Here is a 15,579-nt window from a genome sequence, read left to right as displayed (position 1 = left end):
AGACCCTAGTGTAAAAAGCCAGTGAATAGACCCTTCTGCCCTAGAAAAAGAAGCTTGGAACAGGGCCCTTATACCCTGGAAGCAAAACTCAACTTTAAAAAATGAGCAAAAAGACAAAAAATCCTGACAAGAAAGATATTATGGCAAGAGGGAAGTACATCAATAAGTACCATTCCTGACTACAGGAATGTGGACATCGTTCTACTATCAAATGCAACTTAAGATTCCATACCTTTTCATTCTTCCATGTCACACTGCTAAATCCATGGCAAAATTCAAGTTCCTATCTTCATTGGCAGTATTTCACTTAAGTATTTACCATAGCTAGTTGATAACCGTAACGGACCAAACTATTTCTCAGTTACTTTCAATCAGCCATCATCATGTGTTCCAGCCTCTACCTTAAACTACCAACTCAAACTTCTATGCTGGGATAGAAAATCAGGTGGGATTTGAAGGCTAATTATATACTTCTGAATGCTAATCAATTATCAAAAATTGATGGAACTCAAATCCATCCTGTTATTTCATAGACCTCTTCAGGCCAAATGACACACAAGTAACTTTCCTCAACTTTGCAACTCTTAACTCCAAGAAAAATGATCAAATCAAAATTATCATTGCTGGAAAGGAGGAATTGTTCTATGATTATAGTCACCATCTCAATGACTTTCCTGTACAAAATACTCCACCATGGTAACTACTCAGCTATAAGAATTGCCTTCACATATTAGAATAGAAGCTGCTTGAATATATTAAAAAAAAAAAAAACTATCATGCTTCCTTGTTTTTCTAGTCCTCAACCTTAGCATAATATCTGGTTCATAGCACTAAATATTTTTGTACTCATTTCTCCATTGGATAATTAACATTTATATAGCACTTCAGAGTTTACAAAGCATTTTATATATCTCATTTGATACATGAAGTCCTCTAACACAGTTAGATCATTTCCCCTTTGAGTACCACTATATTTTTGCAACTGATTTCATTGAGTTAAGAATATGCCAAAGGTTTAATTCTTTGATGTTGTTGTCTTAAGCTGAGACATTTAAACAACTAGTGTCCCAGAATTTCTCCTATTAATCATAATTTTTATAATCACTAACAACATTTCAGCAAACCTATTAGCTAACTCTTCTAACACACTCAGGCATAGTTAATCTAGACCTAATTCCTCATAATAATTAAGGGCAATTTGATGTAACATCACAATTTCTCCATTTACTCCAGTTTATAATTCCCAATTAACCATTTGTTCTCTATGTCATCAAGCAAACATCATTCTTCATGACAGGGGAAAAAAAGGGGAAATAAAGGAGCAAAGTAAAATAAGATTTGCTTTCTCTCAAACCTGTATTATTATCCTATTCAGACTTCCATTCTTCCTTCCTATTTTTAATAAGAAATTTTATTTTAACCTAAAAGCCTGGATCCCTGAAAGCATCATTCTTGAACTAATTTCTCTCTTCTTATTACCTTAAGCTATGGGATTTTACCTATCTTTCTTTTAATACTTTAGAATCCCTACTACTAAATCCCCAAGTATACAACATACATAATTCCCTTCCTTCTGAAGTAAAGAATGTTTAGTCAATTACTCCAAAAATGTATGTCATTTCTATTTGGGCAACAATATTCATTGGTCAGGATCAAAAACCAGATTCCTACTTTCTAAAAACTGAAATTATTATCAAGCCAACATTGTATAGCTATAAATTACCTTTGCTTTAAATATGAAAAAAAAGAACTTAGAACATTAGAAAAGAATATAATTTGACACGTTATGAAAAAAAGTTAATATTTATTTTGACAGTTATAAACTGTAGTACAACTAAAATTGTAAATTATATCCTAATTATAATTACAAATGCTTTCTAAGTTTTAAAGACTATGATAACCTATAATCAATGTTTTAAAAGAGCATAATTTAATAAAATTGTTACACAAAAAAGTAGAGTTAATAATATTCATGTTGAAAAATATAAGTTTTGGTACAAGTATTTAAATCACCTTTAAAAGCCATAATCACCACTAAAAGGGAAATCTGGACAAATTATATCGGTGTAAATTTTTTTTTGCCAAGGACTCAACATCAAAGTACTTCCTCACAATCATTGACTATTGGGGAATGGGACACAAATTAAATAGGTAAAACAACAGTATTTAACATAAAAGGGAAATATATTTAATAATACTAACAAATTGCTAATGTTATTCCTCTTATTTAACACATTTCTAAAAGTAACTTGACTTATTACAATCTACAAGGGAGCTCCAGAACAGCAGTAACTAAGTAAGGATGCTAGAGTGAGCTTGCATATAGAATACTTTCAAGTTTGAATGGGACATATGTCAGATTTTCACCTCCACTAAAACTTCTCCCAATTAATCTTCCATATTAAATCAGTATTTTTATCAATTTCCTTTAAGACTGATTCAAAGTTTAGTACCATTTCTAGATTTATTCATTTGTTTTTTAACATGTCACTGATATCGTATGCTGACTTTCTATCTACAAAATGGTAAATAAAGTCTTTGATTAAGAATTTCAGGAAACAAACTTCGTGCTTATAATTCAAACTGTCAAATAACTCTAGCACAAAAGAGATTTTAAAAAGAAAAGGGAAAATCTTATAATAATCATTGCTTAACATCTCCAATAATAATAGAAAAGGTTATTTGTTATTTTGAATTAATTTCAAAAAGCTACTTCTCAAAGAAAATAACTAGATTAAATGCAGTTTTTAAGGAAATTAATATATTTATTCATATGTTAGTTAATTTACCCAATTCAAATGAGGAAATTTGATCAATTATTGACCTTCCTTAGTAGACAAATTGCTCTATTGTATAATTTGGCAAAAGAAAAAAAGGTTAGAACTTTGAAGCCAGAAAAGGTCTTGGCAATGATTTCATCTATCTGATAGAAAAACTAAAGCCTGAAATTCAGTTCAATTCAACAAACTGATTGTGGACTCTTTATTATATACACATCATTCCGCTAGGCATCAAGGGACTTCCACTGTTTTTTTAAAAAAGTAATACTGAATTAATCATCTGTACCATTTGCCAAGACTTCATTTCATTGGGATTGGGAATTTCCCATATACAAAATTATATATAACCATGTAAATTACCAGATAGATTAACAATTGTTCTTGCAATTTTTAAACAAGCTAGGGGAAGTCAAAAGTTTAAACTTTTAGCCAGTTATATAATGGAAAGTCAGTATATGTAGATCTTCCTGAATATGAAGCCACATTGCCTTTTGGTAAACTTTTGAAACTGAAATTTTTACAATCTGTTTTGAAGAAGGAAAACTTTTAAAATGTTTTCCTAAACAAGACATTCAATAGCAAACAGAAGTAACTGTACATAAACCTAAAACTAATAACCACGAACCAGATACTACAATTACACAAATGAATTATGCCCTTTTAAAGGTTGAATAAAATAATAAAGTAACATAATAATCAATGAAGTGAATCAAAGAGAATTGCAACAACCTTTTTAGTTTTACTTGCAAGCTGAGAAAACTCTACATTAACCTTCCCAGGATACCAAAAAAAGGTAATTTATTGAATCTAATTAAGCAAGATTAAAACTATGAACCTGGAACAAACTGCCTGGTCCCAGATCTGCAAAATGGTTAATTCAACACTTTTTCTATGTGACAAGACTTGGTGAGAAAAAAAAAAGGTTTGAGAATGAGTTTTATTTGATCAATCAGATAAATATCATTATTAAACATCAGACGTTGTTAGATGCTAGAAATTCAAAAAGAAAAATAAAATTAAAGGAGTATTAGCAAAAAACCCTATTTAAAAGAGTTTTAATGTAAATTAGAAAGTGCAGATATCCGAATTATGATTTATAATAAATTGTGTATAAAAAACATTCAAGTAGCTTTTACTTCAAAAGTCTGGATTAAATAGAAAGGGCACTGAAATGATATGTCCTGTCATTTTCTGATTATTTATATAAAAATATTTCTGATTGTTGATCATTTTAAGTAACTTTGCTTACTCAAAAAATTCTGAAACTTCCAATATATTAAAAAGCAATTCTCTCTTTAAAATAAGCTTTTATCAACCATTTCATAAACTTGCCTATACATATACAACTACTTATCTGTGTGTATGTATACTGATGGATAAGATTTTCTCACAGTTAATATTTTAACTATTTTTAATGCTATTTAAGAAAATGCTACTATTTTTCCTCTTTCTAAAACTGTTGATGCTCCCCAAAAAATTGAATGTGCCTCCATTTATACTTCAGGCAAGGAGGCAGTCAGAATATTGTACCCAAATTAATACCAAGAGGTTCTCAAGGGTTCAGTTCCTAGATTTTGATTTCCATTCAGAGACTCATATAATTAAAAATGTTAAAGGTCATCTAATTGAATTGTTTGTTTTAAGCAATTCAAATCAAATTAACAGGTGACATTTAAATAGATATCTTATTTTCATCAAAACAATTAACAGTTAAGACATTATATCTTTACTCATGAAGGACAAACCTTAGTCCTCTCATCATCCATGACTTCGTTTTGGCCTAAGTTTCAAGTGAAATATCCCCCATCTCCTTGATAAATATTTTATTTATGCTTCAAGGTCCAATATGCATACTACTTTTTATACCTACCCATATCTAACCCATCCTAAGTAAGCTCTACTGACGCTATACTCATACAGCTCTTAATATTTATGCTATTCACATGGTACTTATTATAAATTAAACTGTGTTCTAGTTGATTATGGAAATACTGTAATCAATAATAGTTATAAACATTAAAACATTTAGAAAGCTTTACTTGTTTTGGGTCAGAACTCTGAACTTCTTACAAGGTACTAAGTGAAACTGATGAGACAATGGTTATCTAGTTTAGCATGGTGCTTAATAGTTCTCTAAATTCAGTATGATTGATCTAATTTTACCACAAATAATGGTTTCCTAGTGATATAATGATTGGTTTATACTCAATGTGGAGCATATAAGCAGGGACTGAGAGCCACAGAAGATAAGAGTACTAAAAGCTCTCAGAGCCAAGGAAACAGAAATTCATTTCATCTTCAGTGAGGCTCCTGGTGGCTGGCCTAGCATCCTGCACTTCTCCCACTGAGACAGGCCTCTCTAAAAGGCTCTCCAGAAAGCTGCCCAGCCCCAGGAATGAGATAATAAAGAATCTGGACTTTAACACCTGGCTATCCTCATGTTGATCACTGAACTGAAACGAAAGCTGCTCCCAGAGACCCCAAGAAAACCAAACCAAAGAACACTACAGTTTATCTTATTTTATATTACCAAATAGTGTCTTTCCAATAAGTAAAAAGGAAAAAACACCCACTGAATGAAGAAATTATAACAAGAGGGTTTTTGTTTCTACAGCAAAACTCATTCTGTTTGTCATCGTTTTGTAAAGTAACACTTTCATGACCTTTTTTCCTATATTGGTCACTTAATTTACCTGTGCTTAACTCCAAAATCAAACAAAGCAAGGTATTATCCTCTTGAAGAGAAAAAGAGCATAAAATAAGCATAATCTCTAAAATTCAATGATTCTGAAGTCTATAAAAATGCTGCTATTTTAAAGATTAAAGATATAAAGTGGGCATCAAGAAAGTTATATAATGTCAATAAAAATGACAGCACGCGCACATGTGTGTGTATCTGTGTAGTGTGTGTGTGTGTGTGTGTGTGTGTGTATTAAAGAATAAGAACCAGAAAGTTATCACTGAACTATAGTTTGTTGATATTTAAACATTAATTTTAAAAATTAATAAATTAGTGTTATTGAGCACAGAAGTATAGAAAACAAAAGCAAAAATTAATAGAGGAAATTATTCTCAAACAAAATGGGGGGAATAGGATAGTTCATTCTAATGTTTTTAAAACTATGAGGACAAATGTCTCTCTTTATATTACAATTAATTATTTTATATTACTGGTTACTAATCACTTTCTCTATAAAAGATTAAGTTTATATTGAAACTACATGAGAGTTTTGTGAGACATAAAAAATTCATTTTATAGCAAGTATGGAACTTGGTATATGCTCAAAAAAAATCATAAAAACTTAATGCCTAATGATCCTCATTATAACAACTTTACAATTCTGTAAGGTATTAAAATTCACAAAGAACCTTATGACTTGATGAAGTAGGCAAGATTAGTATTACCATTCCTATTTTAAAGATGAAAAACCTGAGAATCAGAGTGAGTCTGATTCATCCTACAAATATATTATTTGTACATAATTGCATGCCTGCTCTCTGTCCCATTAGAAGAAGAGCTTGTGAACAGGGAATGTTTTTTTGGTTGTTGTTGTTGTTGTTGTTTGGTTCAGTTTTTGACTTTTCATTGTATCTACAGAATTATCATGGGGCTTGGCTAATAGTAAAGACAAAAATGTTTGCTGACTGGATGTGACCCTCTGAAGTAGCTAGTCCCTTGAATCTCACTAGCAAATAGAAATGGTGAGATTTGAACCCTAGATTTTTAAAGTCCCTATACTTTTAAATCCAGTTCCTGAAAAACAGAAATGGAAGAAAAAAGTTTAGCAAGATTAGCTGCAAATGGATATATGACTGAGATATAAAAAGTCATGTCATAAAGAAATTGAAGGAACAAGGAAGTATTCTCCAAATTGATCTATGGATGGATTTATTCATTGACTTTCCCTAATCCTTAGGATGTTTTCTCCTTATTTACTGTCCCCTTCTGAATGGCCTAGCTTCCTTTGAGACTCAAGCCCTCCCACTCAGAGTACTTTTCTTCTGAGATTACATTCCATTTACACAATCTACATATACACAAACAAAAACATACACATACATTGTGTATTTGGATATATGAATAACTGTATTTACATATCTTATATGAATATGCTATTTGTATGTTGTCTCTTCCACTAAAACATGAACTCCTTAAGGTCAGGGATGATGCTTCTATTTTCTTTTCTTTGTAAAACCAATGCTTAATTCAGTGCCTAAGAAATAGTAAGTAATCAGTATATGCTTGCTGATGACTGAATAGCTAACTATCCTTATTATCTTTAATTCCTTAGTTCTATTTATACTACTCCATGAAGAATATCAAGAAATAATACAGTTTGAATTTTGTAGTTCTGAGATTATTGAATAAAAAAAAATTATTGTCATAAAAACCTTTAAAGATATTTTCTATTTTTTATTTTATTTGTTCCTTTGCCAGCTTCCTCCTTAAATGTTCTACAGATGACTGAGCTTAACTGTATCACCTGTCAAGCTTTTTTATAAATTTCTTTTTCCTTCCATTAATCCCCAATGAAACTACAGTATAAAATTTAACCAAATAGACTATGACTATGATCCTACCATTGTGAAAGGAAGATGAAAGGACTATTTCTAGATGATTTGTAAAGTAGATGATTTCTAAAAATATTTTGTCTCTTCCTTAAACAAACTAATCTGTAACTGTTAAATGACCCTAAGCAATAATAAATTAATTCCCATCTATAACATTATACATTTCTCATTTTATTCATTTATTCCTTAGTAAAACAGTTTGAAGCTATATAGACTATACTATCCATGCTCCCATTTCTAAGCTTGTTTTGGTTTTGTATTGGTTCATATCTTTTCTCTAAAAAGCCAATGGCTTATCTATATGTGAAAAGATAATTCAGAAACATCTCCCAAATTGATAAACAGTCATGTCCTGTCAGTTTCCACATAGGTAAATTTATTTTTAATTGATAATATTTGTTTTACTATCTACAGTACATTCTATACTGCCAATGCTCTTCAGGAAAAAATTATTCATAATATAATGCTATATACGTAAGATCATACATTACACACAACACATAATATGCAATATACATTTACACAGTATGTTTTACATATGTGACACACAACAATATAATGCGATATTGCTGTGTTGCATGTATTATATATGTAATGTGTTACATCCTGTATATTGCAATTATATAAAATATATCATACTATGTAATATATATGCTATGTGGCATTATAAATATATGTACCGATCATATTGTTGAACTATGTGCATAAATTATAAATGTACATATATCTAGAGTACATTTTGTTTTGTATGTTACCTACAAATCATTGATTTGTTTTATCCTATTATTACTCTTGAAAACAATTTCAAATGTTGTTTTCATTATTTTCTCCCAAAGGCCAAATTATATTTTAAGTATATATGTGTATATATCCATGTGGCTGAATGTGTATATGTATGTACATAAGTATATGTGTATGTGTGTGTGTGTGTGCGTGTAAATTGGCATTTAATTTGGTAAATCTTCTTCAGACATTTGTAAAATGTTCTATCCTTTCTTCTGCCTTAGCAAATAAAATCTGTAAGCTATTCTTTCCTTTAGGGACAATTTCCACATATTCTTAAGCTGTCAGTTATATTAATATTGTAAAATTAAATATGATTCATTCCTTCAATACTATATTTACATCCATGACAAATGTTTCAAAATAAAACATTTTAAAAATTATATATGATGGCAATTATATCCCAAGCAATAACAGACAATTTCAGCTAACTACCCAAATTCTGATCTACAAGAAGCTCCAGAAATATGTCTCTCCTATAGTCCATTGCTTCCCTTGCAAGCATTTTAAGTTCTCTCGTCCCAGATTTTCCCAATTTTTGCTCAGAATACTTTGGTGAAGTCAAAATAGGCAATCAAATTATCAATTCCTTCCTACCATATATTCATTCTGAAAACCTTCATAATTACATCAAGTACTACAAAATTATATATACATTTCCGATAATGAAAATTCTCTCCTTCCTCAAATTTTCTTATATCACATTAGAGCTTTCTTTATATATATATATATATATATATATATATATATATATATATATATATATATAAGTTCCATAAACATGAGACAAATTTTCCAGTGATTGTACCTTGACATTGTTATGTCTTGTCCTCAAAAGTAGTAACTGTAAATGTAACTCTTCTCTCCTGCTGTCCTCCATGGGGTGCTGTAACATCTGTTCTCCTCTCTGCAGAACTTCCTCAATCTGGGCTTTCTCCTCATCCAACTAAAAACATAAACAGAAAATAATGTCAATAATTCACTTTGATATTTCTTCACCAGTGTCTATTTCTCTACTAGAAGGAATATGTTCATCATGATGAATTGGTATAAATAAAGTAATATCCCATTAAAAATGTTAAATAGTTTTTTTATTTTTAAAAAATTATATCGTTCTCTAAAACATGTTCAATTCTGTGGGATCTTTTAAAAATGATTCCCATGATTTCAATAGAGACTCTCCAGTGAGGAAATTATTTCTATCAATTCAGTTCACTACATCGCTGCAAAAGCTAGCTGAAACAATGAAAGTGACTTTACCAATAAAAAATATCAAATTATACATGAGAGGCAGGAATAGAACACCTAAGGCTTTCTAGGTTAGCTGCATAGTTTATGCATATCGTACATCATACTATTTCTCTAAATTATATGTTAAGATATGTTAAGTTAAAAATATCAAAATAGCTTAAAATTTCAACTAACTAATAGTTAGCTAATTCTCTCTAATAAAAAAAATTAACTCTCTTAGAAGCATTATAAATATCATTTGGCAATTGCTACATCTAAACCCAACATTGAAAATTCTCATCCTCAGAATTCTCTACCACAAGGAGAAGGATATTTAAGGCAAATATTCAAAGGTGTATTATACCTTTTCATCTTCATCACTGTGTTTTTCTACAACCTTCAACATATTTTGTAAGTCATGTTCTAATTTATCTAAGTCTGCTGAATGCAGACCAGACTCAACAGGTTGTGATTTGGCCAAAATTTTCTTTGAAAAAAGTTCTTGGTTGATTAACATCTAGAGAAGAAAGCAAAAAAAGAAAGTAAGGTTAAGGATGGGCAATACAATAAAAGAATGTTAATCAAAGACCACAGCTATATGGAACAAGCAAAGAAGGTTTTGATAGGCAAAAAATTAAAAAAATTGTATGTAAAATGAGCAGAAATGAAACATGTAAAAAATGAATTTACAACTCAAGCAGAAATTGCTCATGATTTTCTTGTGTTTTGCATATCTGGAAATCCTTTAAAGATATAACTTCAATTTTATTCATGGTTCATGGGAATAAGTATAAAAAGCTGACACAAAGATACGAATTCCTAGGTGTAAACTACTCTTGTGCCAGATATTAAAAATCAAATATATGTAACACTATATATTAGCACCTGGTACAATATCTTTAAAGTTATAAAATTTCCTTTTAGTCTTCTTAAAAATAGAACTGTCTGAATTATTGCCCTAAAATACTAGTTAGACACTTTACTGATTATGTAATAAAGTTACAGGATTCTTGAACAGAAAGAGAGAAAAGATGATGCCTGAAACTGGCATTTTATCTATAGTCTCCGGGAAGTTTACTTCAGATGAAGTTTTTAGGTCTCAGAAAATTCTTTAAAATTATATTTATGTTCAATTGGAGGCTAAAGTATCATATGAGAAGTGAGCACTAAGCATTCAGTCAGTGAATAATTCTGTGATATGCAACATACCTTTTCTACATTTCTCCAAACTAACTCTTTGCTTTTACTAGTAAGAAAAAAAAATAAACGAAAGAATAAATTTATGGGCATATCACACACATTCTTCATTATCCCTTTCTAATACTCTCTTTGCCTTTTTGTATCAAGGTCCTTAAAATAATAAACAGGATCCACTTTATTCTATTTTTTAACAGAAAGGTAAAAGAAAATGTACATTACTGCTTTACACCTACCTGCACTATAAAGTTCATGAAAATTAAACAGATGCTTTTAAAGTAAGCAAGTACAGGAAAAAAGTGAATATATCTATACATACAGAGCATGTGGAGTCAAAATCATAAAATTAGTTCTTTGTGGTTGTGAACCAGTATCTTACAGTGCTTCGATTAATCAAATACACAGAGGAGAAAAGGCATAGGAAACATGCAGAGCAGGAGTTCTTAACCATTTTTGTGCAATGGATCATTTCCCAAATGCCTTTATGCATACAAAAAGTAAAAAAAAAAAAAAAAAAAAAAAATCAATTTTATTGAAAAAGTTATCAAAATACTAGCAAAACAGGGAGTATGGAGTAATGGAAAGTGAAGAGAATGAAATAAGGTTAGACAGTTAAGTTTTAACGCAGTGGTGAAGTTTAAAATATTAGGTTTAATGATTTTGAACTTATGTAGGAATCAAGGAAATTAGTGAGTATCTCTAAGCAATGGAGTTACATGACTAAATCTGTAAACTAGCAAGGTCAATCTAATATAGATGTTTCACTTAAACTAGAGAAAGTAGATGCTAGAGAATGAAAGACCAAGCCTGAGAATAATGAAAGACTCAACCAAGGCAAAAAAATGACAGTGGTTAATAACTAAGGTGGTAAAGGCAGTAGAAAAGCAATAAGGAATGGAGTTAAAAGACCTTTATTACATATGAAGAATACAACATGACATGATGTGTTATATATGACAACTTATATGATTTGATGGTTTACTTACAGGCAAATACATGATGAGGTTTCAACAAATGTGAGTAGACACGAGATTGATTATTTGTAAGAAACAGAGATGGCACAGACAAAAAGGAGAAAATAAGGAGAGCTGATCAAAATGAAAGGTTTTACATTCAATTTTAGATAAAATGAACTTGATACATTCAGTTAGAGTTATCCAGTAGGGACCTAAAAAAGTGAGTCTTAGTATAGAAGCATGTGAAGAATTCTTAAGTGCTACCAATTTGAAAGCTATCTATGTTAACATAATACTTGAAGTTATAAGAAATGATCTCAAGGAGCTAAAACTAAAGAAAATATTGTCAACCAAAGCTCAAGCTACAGGGCAGTCCTAGTATAAGAGACAAAGGAAGAAGTGGTAAAGAAACACCAAAAAATGGTTAGGGGATTTTACATTTCTGTTTTATAATAAGTACTTACATTAGCACTTCTGATGTGTTGAGAAACCTTGTCAAAGTTTCTATTTAATTCAACTAACTTTGGTTCCACAAGCTCATTGCTTGCCAAGCCACGGGCATCCATCAATATAACAGCCTGGTCACGAACATTTTCAACTTGTAGCTTTACATCATCCAGTTCAGATGTTAATCTCTAAGCATAAGAAAACACAAAATTTTGACAAGTGCAAGAAATAATGAAGTATAATCCAATCAAAATAAGAGATTTGATTCTATTCACAAGGTAAGATGACCTAAACTGTTACATAACTATCTAATAAAACAATGGCATATTTATTATAATTAATGAACCGGGAGGTGGGAGAATTAGGGATGTTACAGGTTGGGCTTTTCAAATCCTTCCAGGGTGCCTCGTTTTCTCTCTCTCCCCCTTTCTCCCATTCCTTTCCTCCCTGCCTCCCTCCCTCCTTCTCTCTCTCTCTCACACACACACATCACCAAAATGAAAAACAAAAGACGAGATAATACAATGCTTATAGACATCAAGATTCTGAGCTCCAAGAAAATAGTACATATTAGAAATGTCATTGATAATCTTAGGCATACTTACTTTCACAATTTCTTCACTTTTATTCACAGGCTTCTTTTCAATATCATCCAACAAAGCTTCAGCTTGGTAAAGCCATGTACTTATATGAGCAACATTTCCATCAAATATCTCCAGCTGGCTCTGATGGTTCTATTTAAAAAAAAAAAAAAAATTAACCAGCCACATTAAGTGTTCAATGAGATATAGTTTGAAAAATATATTTTTTTGAATCATTTAGCAATATAACTGAACCCAATGAGTATTTGCTATAGTTTGGAGGGTTTAAGGCTCTAGATAAGAGGAATGCTTCTAAAAATTAGAATTGTTTCAAAGGTTACAATATTTCCCTCTTCTAAATTGTGTTCAAGCAATGTCCCTATGACCATTTGTAGGGAATGTTATAAAAAGAATTCTATCCATTTACATGTTTAAATAAATAAAAGGCCTCTAAAATTCCTCAAGCTCTAAGATTGGTCCAATTATTCTGTTTGCTTCCAGTTAAAGCATACCAAATTCTCAGAGAAGAAAAAGAATGTCTTTTTTTTTTAAGTAACAAAACAGAAATAAATAAAAGTATGCTATCATCAATGTAATAATAATGATAGCAATAATAAAGTATTTGTATATGCACACATATATATAGATGTAAGTATATATATATATCCTATTTTTCTACTCATTCCCAATTGCACATTTTTAATTTACACACATGACATCTCTATCAGGATATTCCACAGGCACTTCAAATTAAGAATATCCTGAACTAGGAAGCAATGGATAAAGAACTAGCCCTGGAGTCAGGAGAAACTGAATGCAGACATTTAACACTTATTATCTTTGTGAACAAGTCACTTAACTCCAAATGCCTTGCAAAATATACATATATGTACTTAAAATCTTCAACGAAATTCATTATCTGCTCTTTCCAATACTTTTCCTCTATCTCGATTTTCTTATTTCTTTTGCCAATTCACTATCCATCCTCCAAACCATCTGGGCTCATTCAAAATCAATTGTTTCTCCCTCCCTGCAACATCCAATAATTTTGGGGAATTTTACTCCTCATATTTCAGATATCCATTGTCAAGTTTTACCATCATTAACCTTGTTCAGATAAATGATTTAAAAAGCACTTATTACAACATTTACAAGGTCAAAAAAAAAATGACCATATCTTAAGAAAATTAGAACATGGAAACTATTACTAATTACATTTGTGGATAAGAAAAGAATTTATGAAGAAACAAGAGAGAAAACATTGTAAGATGTAAAATGGGATAATTTTGATTACATTAAATTACAAATAAAACCAATGTAGCTAAGTCTGAAGGAAGCAGAAATTGGAGAAGAAATTTTATAGAAAGTTTCTCGTATAAAGGTCTCATATCTCAAATATAAAGAGAACTTTGTTAAACTTTTTAAAAATATGAGTCATTTCTAATAAATGGTCAAAGAATATGAATATGCAGTCTTTCAATGAAGGAATCAAAACTATAAAAAATACTCTAAATCATTATTGACTAAGAAATGCAAATTAAAACAACTTCACAATATTATCATACCCATCAGAGTGATTGGATAGAAGAGGAAAATGACAAATGTTGGATGATGTGAAAAAACTATAACACTAATAAACTGTATTGGTAGAACTGTGAACTGATCAGACTATTTTGGAAAGCAATCTGGAATTACATCCAAAGAGTTATAAAAGTATATATACCTTATGATCCAACAATACCATTAATAGATCTATTTCCCAAGGTAATCAGAAAAAAAGGAAACATACCAATATGTTCTAAAATATTTATATCAGTTCTCTTTTTGGTGTAAAAGAACTAAAAATTAAAGGAATGCCCATTCAACTAGGCTATGGCTAACCAAATTATAGAATATGATAATAATAAACATTACTGTGCTGTAAGAAATGATGGACTGAGTGAATTTTAGAAAAATATGAAAAGACTTGCATGAAATAATGAAAAGTAAAGTGAACAGAACCAAAAAAAAAAAATTATACATAGTAACAGCAATATTGTTCAAAGAATAATTGTGAATAATCAACTTATTCTAACTACTATAAATACTCAAATCAACTATAAGGGACCTATGAAGGAAGATGTTATCCACTTCCAGAAAAGAAATGAAAAATAGAAATATGGGAAGTATACTTTTACATATAGATATAAATCTGCATGAAATGTTGGTCTTCTCTAGTATGGGGTGGGAAGAAGACAATTTGGAAACTAAAATTCCACTCCCAAAATGTTTAATTAAAAAAAAAAAAAAAAAGAAAAAGCATTTGTTAAGTGCTACATGCAAAGTACTGTGGTAAAAATTGGGGATACAAATAGAAGAGTACAGAGGCCTCTGATTTCAAATAAGTACCTTACATTCTAATGGAAGACACAACACATACAGAAGATTTGAGCTTCAAATCAGATGGAAAAAAATCTCACACTCCTTATGATAGAAATTGTAAAGCAGTAAGCAAAACAGATGATAATACACCTTCTTTATTGCTATTTACCCTATTAAAACTCTATCCATTTCTGATATGAAAGCAAAACATTACCAAAGATTTCATTGTCAAGAACTTTCTTTTCTGGATCAAAGAACTGTCTTTTGAGTTCCTGACTGACACTTTACCTCTGTGAATTCTTTACTGAATTCAAGTAGATCTTTATTGAAACCAAGAATACACTATCTTCCTATTTTTAACCTATTGAAATCTAATTATTTTTTTTAATTCAAGATCTAGCTCAGAAACCAATTACTTCAGGAAACATTCTTTAATCCTTTATATTATTATTATTATATATTGTATTTGTGATCTCTCCCTATACATATGTTGCATAAGACTTTTGCCTAGATTTATCTCTTTTATCCTGATCACAGTCAACCTATAACATATTCTTTTATGACTATCTTATTTCCCTTCTAAGACAGCAAGTTCTGAGAAGGCATAAATCATTGTTTTTATCTTTGAATCTACCTAGCACCTTCACTACTTCCTTACATTACCATAATGCA

The 15,579-nt window shown here is 30.3% G+C and overlaps 1 protein-coding gene across 1 annotated transcript in view; it reads right to left on the bottom strand.

Annotated features, from left to right (window-relative positions):
- Positions 1 to 15,579, bottom strand: part of UTRN (utrophin) — a 559,804-nt gene that overhangs the window by 369,290 nt on the left and 174,935 nt on the right. The window contains exons 35-38 of the mRNA XM_051997902.1: positions 12,571 to 12,699; positions 11,983 to 12,153; positions 9,730 to 9,882; positions 8,944 to 9,081 (exon numbers count right to left, since the gene is read on the bottom strand). Of these exons, the coding sequence (XP_051853862.1) occupies positions 8,944 to 9,081; positions 9,730 to 9,882; positions 11,983 to 12,153; positions 12,571 to 12,699 (591 nt within the window). The remainder of the gene's footprint in view (positions 1 to 8,943; positions 9,082 to 9,729; positions 9,883 to 11,982; positions 12,154 to 12,570; positions 12,700 to 15,579) is intronic.

This window comes from Antechinus flavipes, chromosome 4 (genome assembly GCF_016432865.1).
Source record: "Antechinus flavipes isolate AdamAnt ecotype Samford, QLD, Australia chromosome 4, AdamAnt_v2, whole genome shotgun sequence".
NCBI lineage: Eukaryota > Metazoa > Chordata > Mammalia > Dasyuromorphia > Dasyuridae > Antechinus > Antechinus flavipes.
The sequence above is the reverse complement of the archived record's forward strand: the minus strand, read 5'-3'. Positions and strand labels throughout refer to the sequence as shown.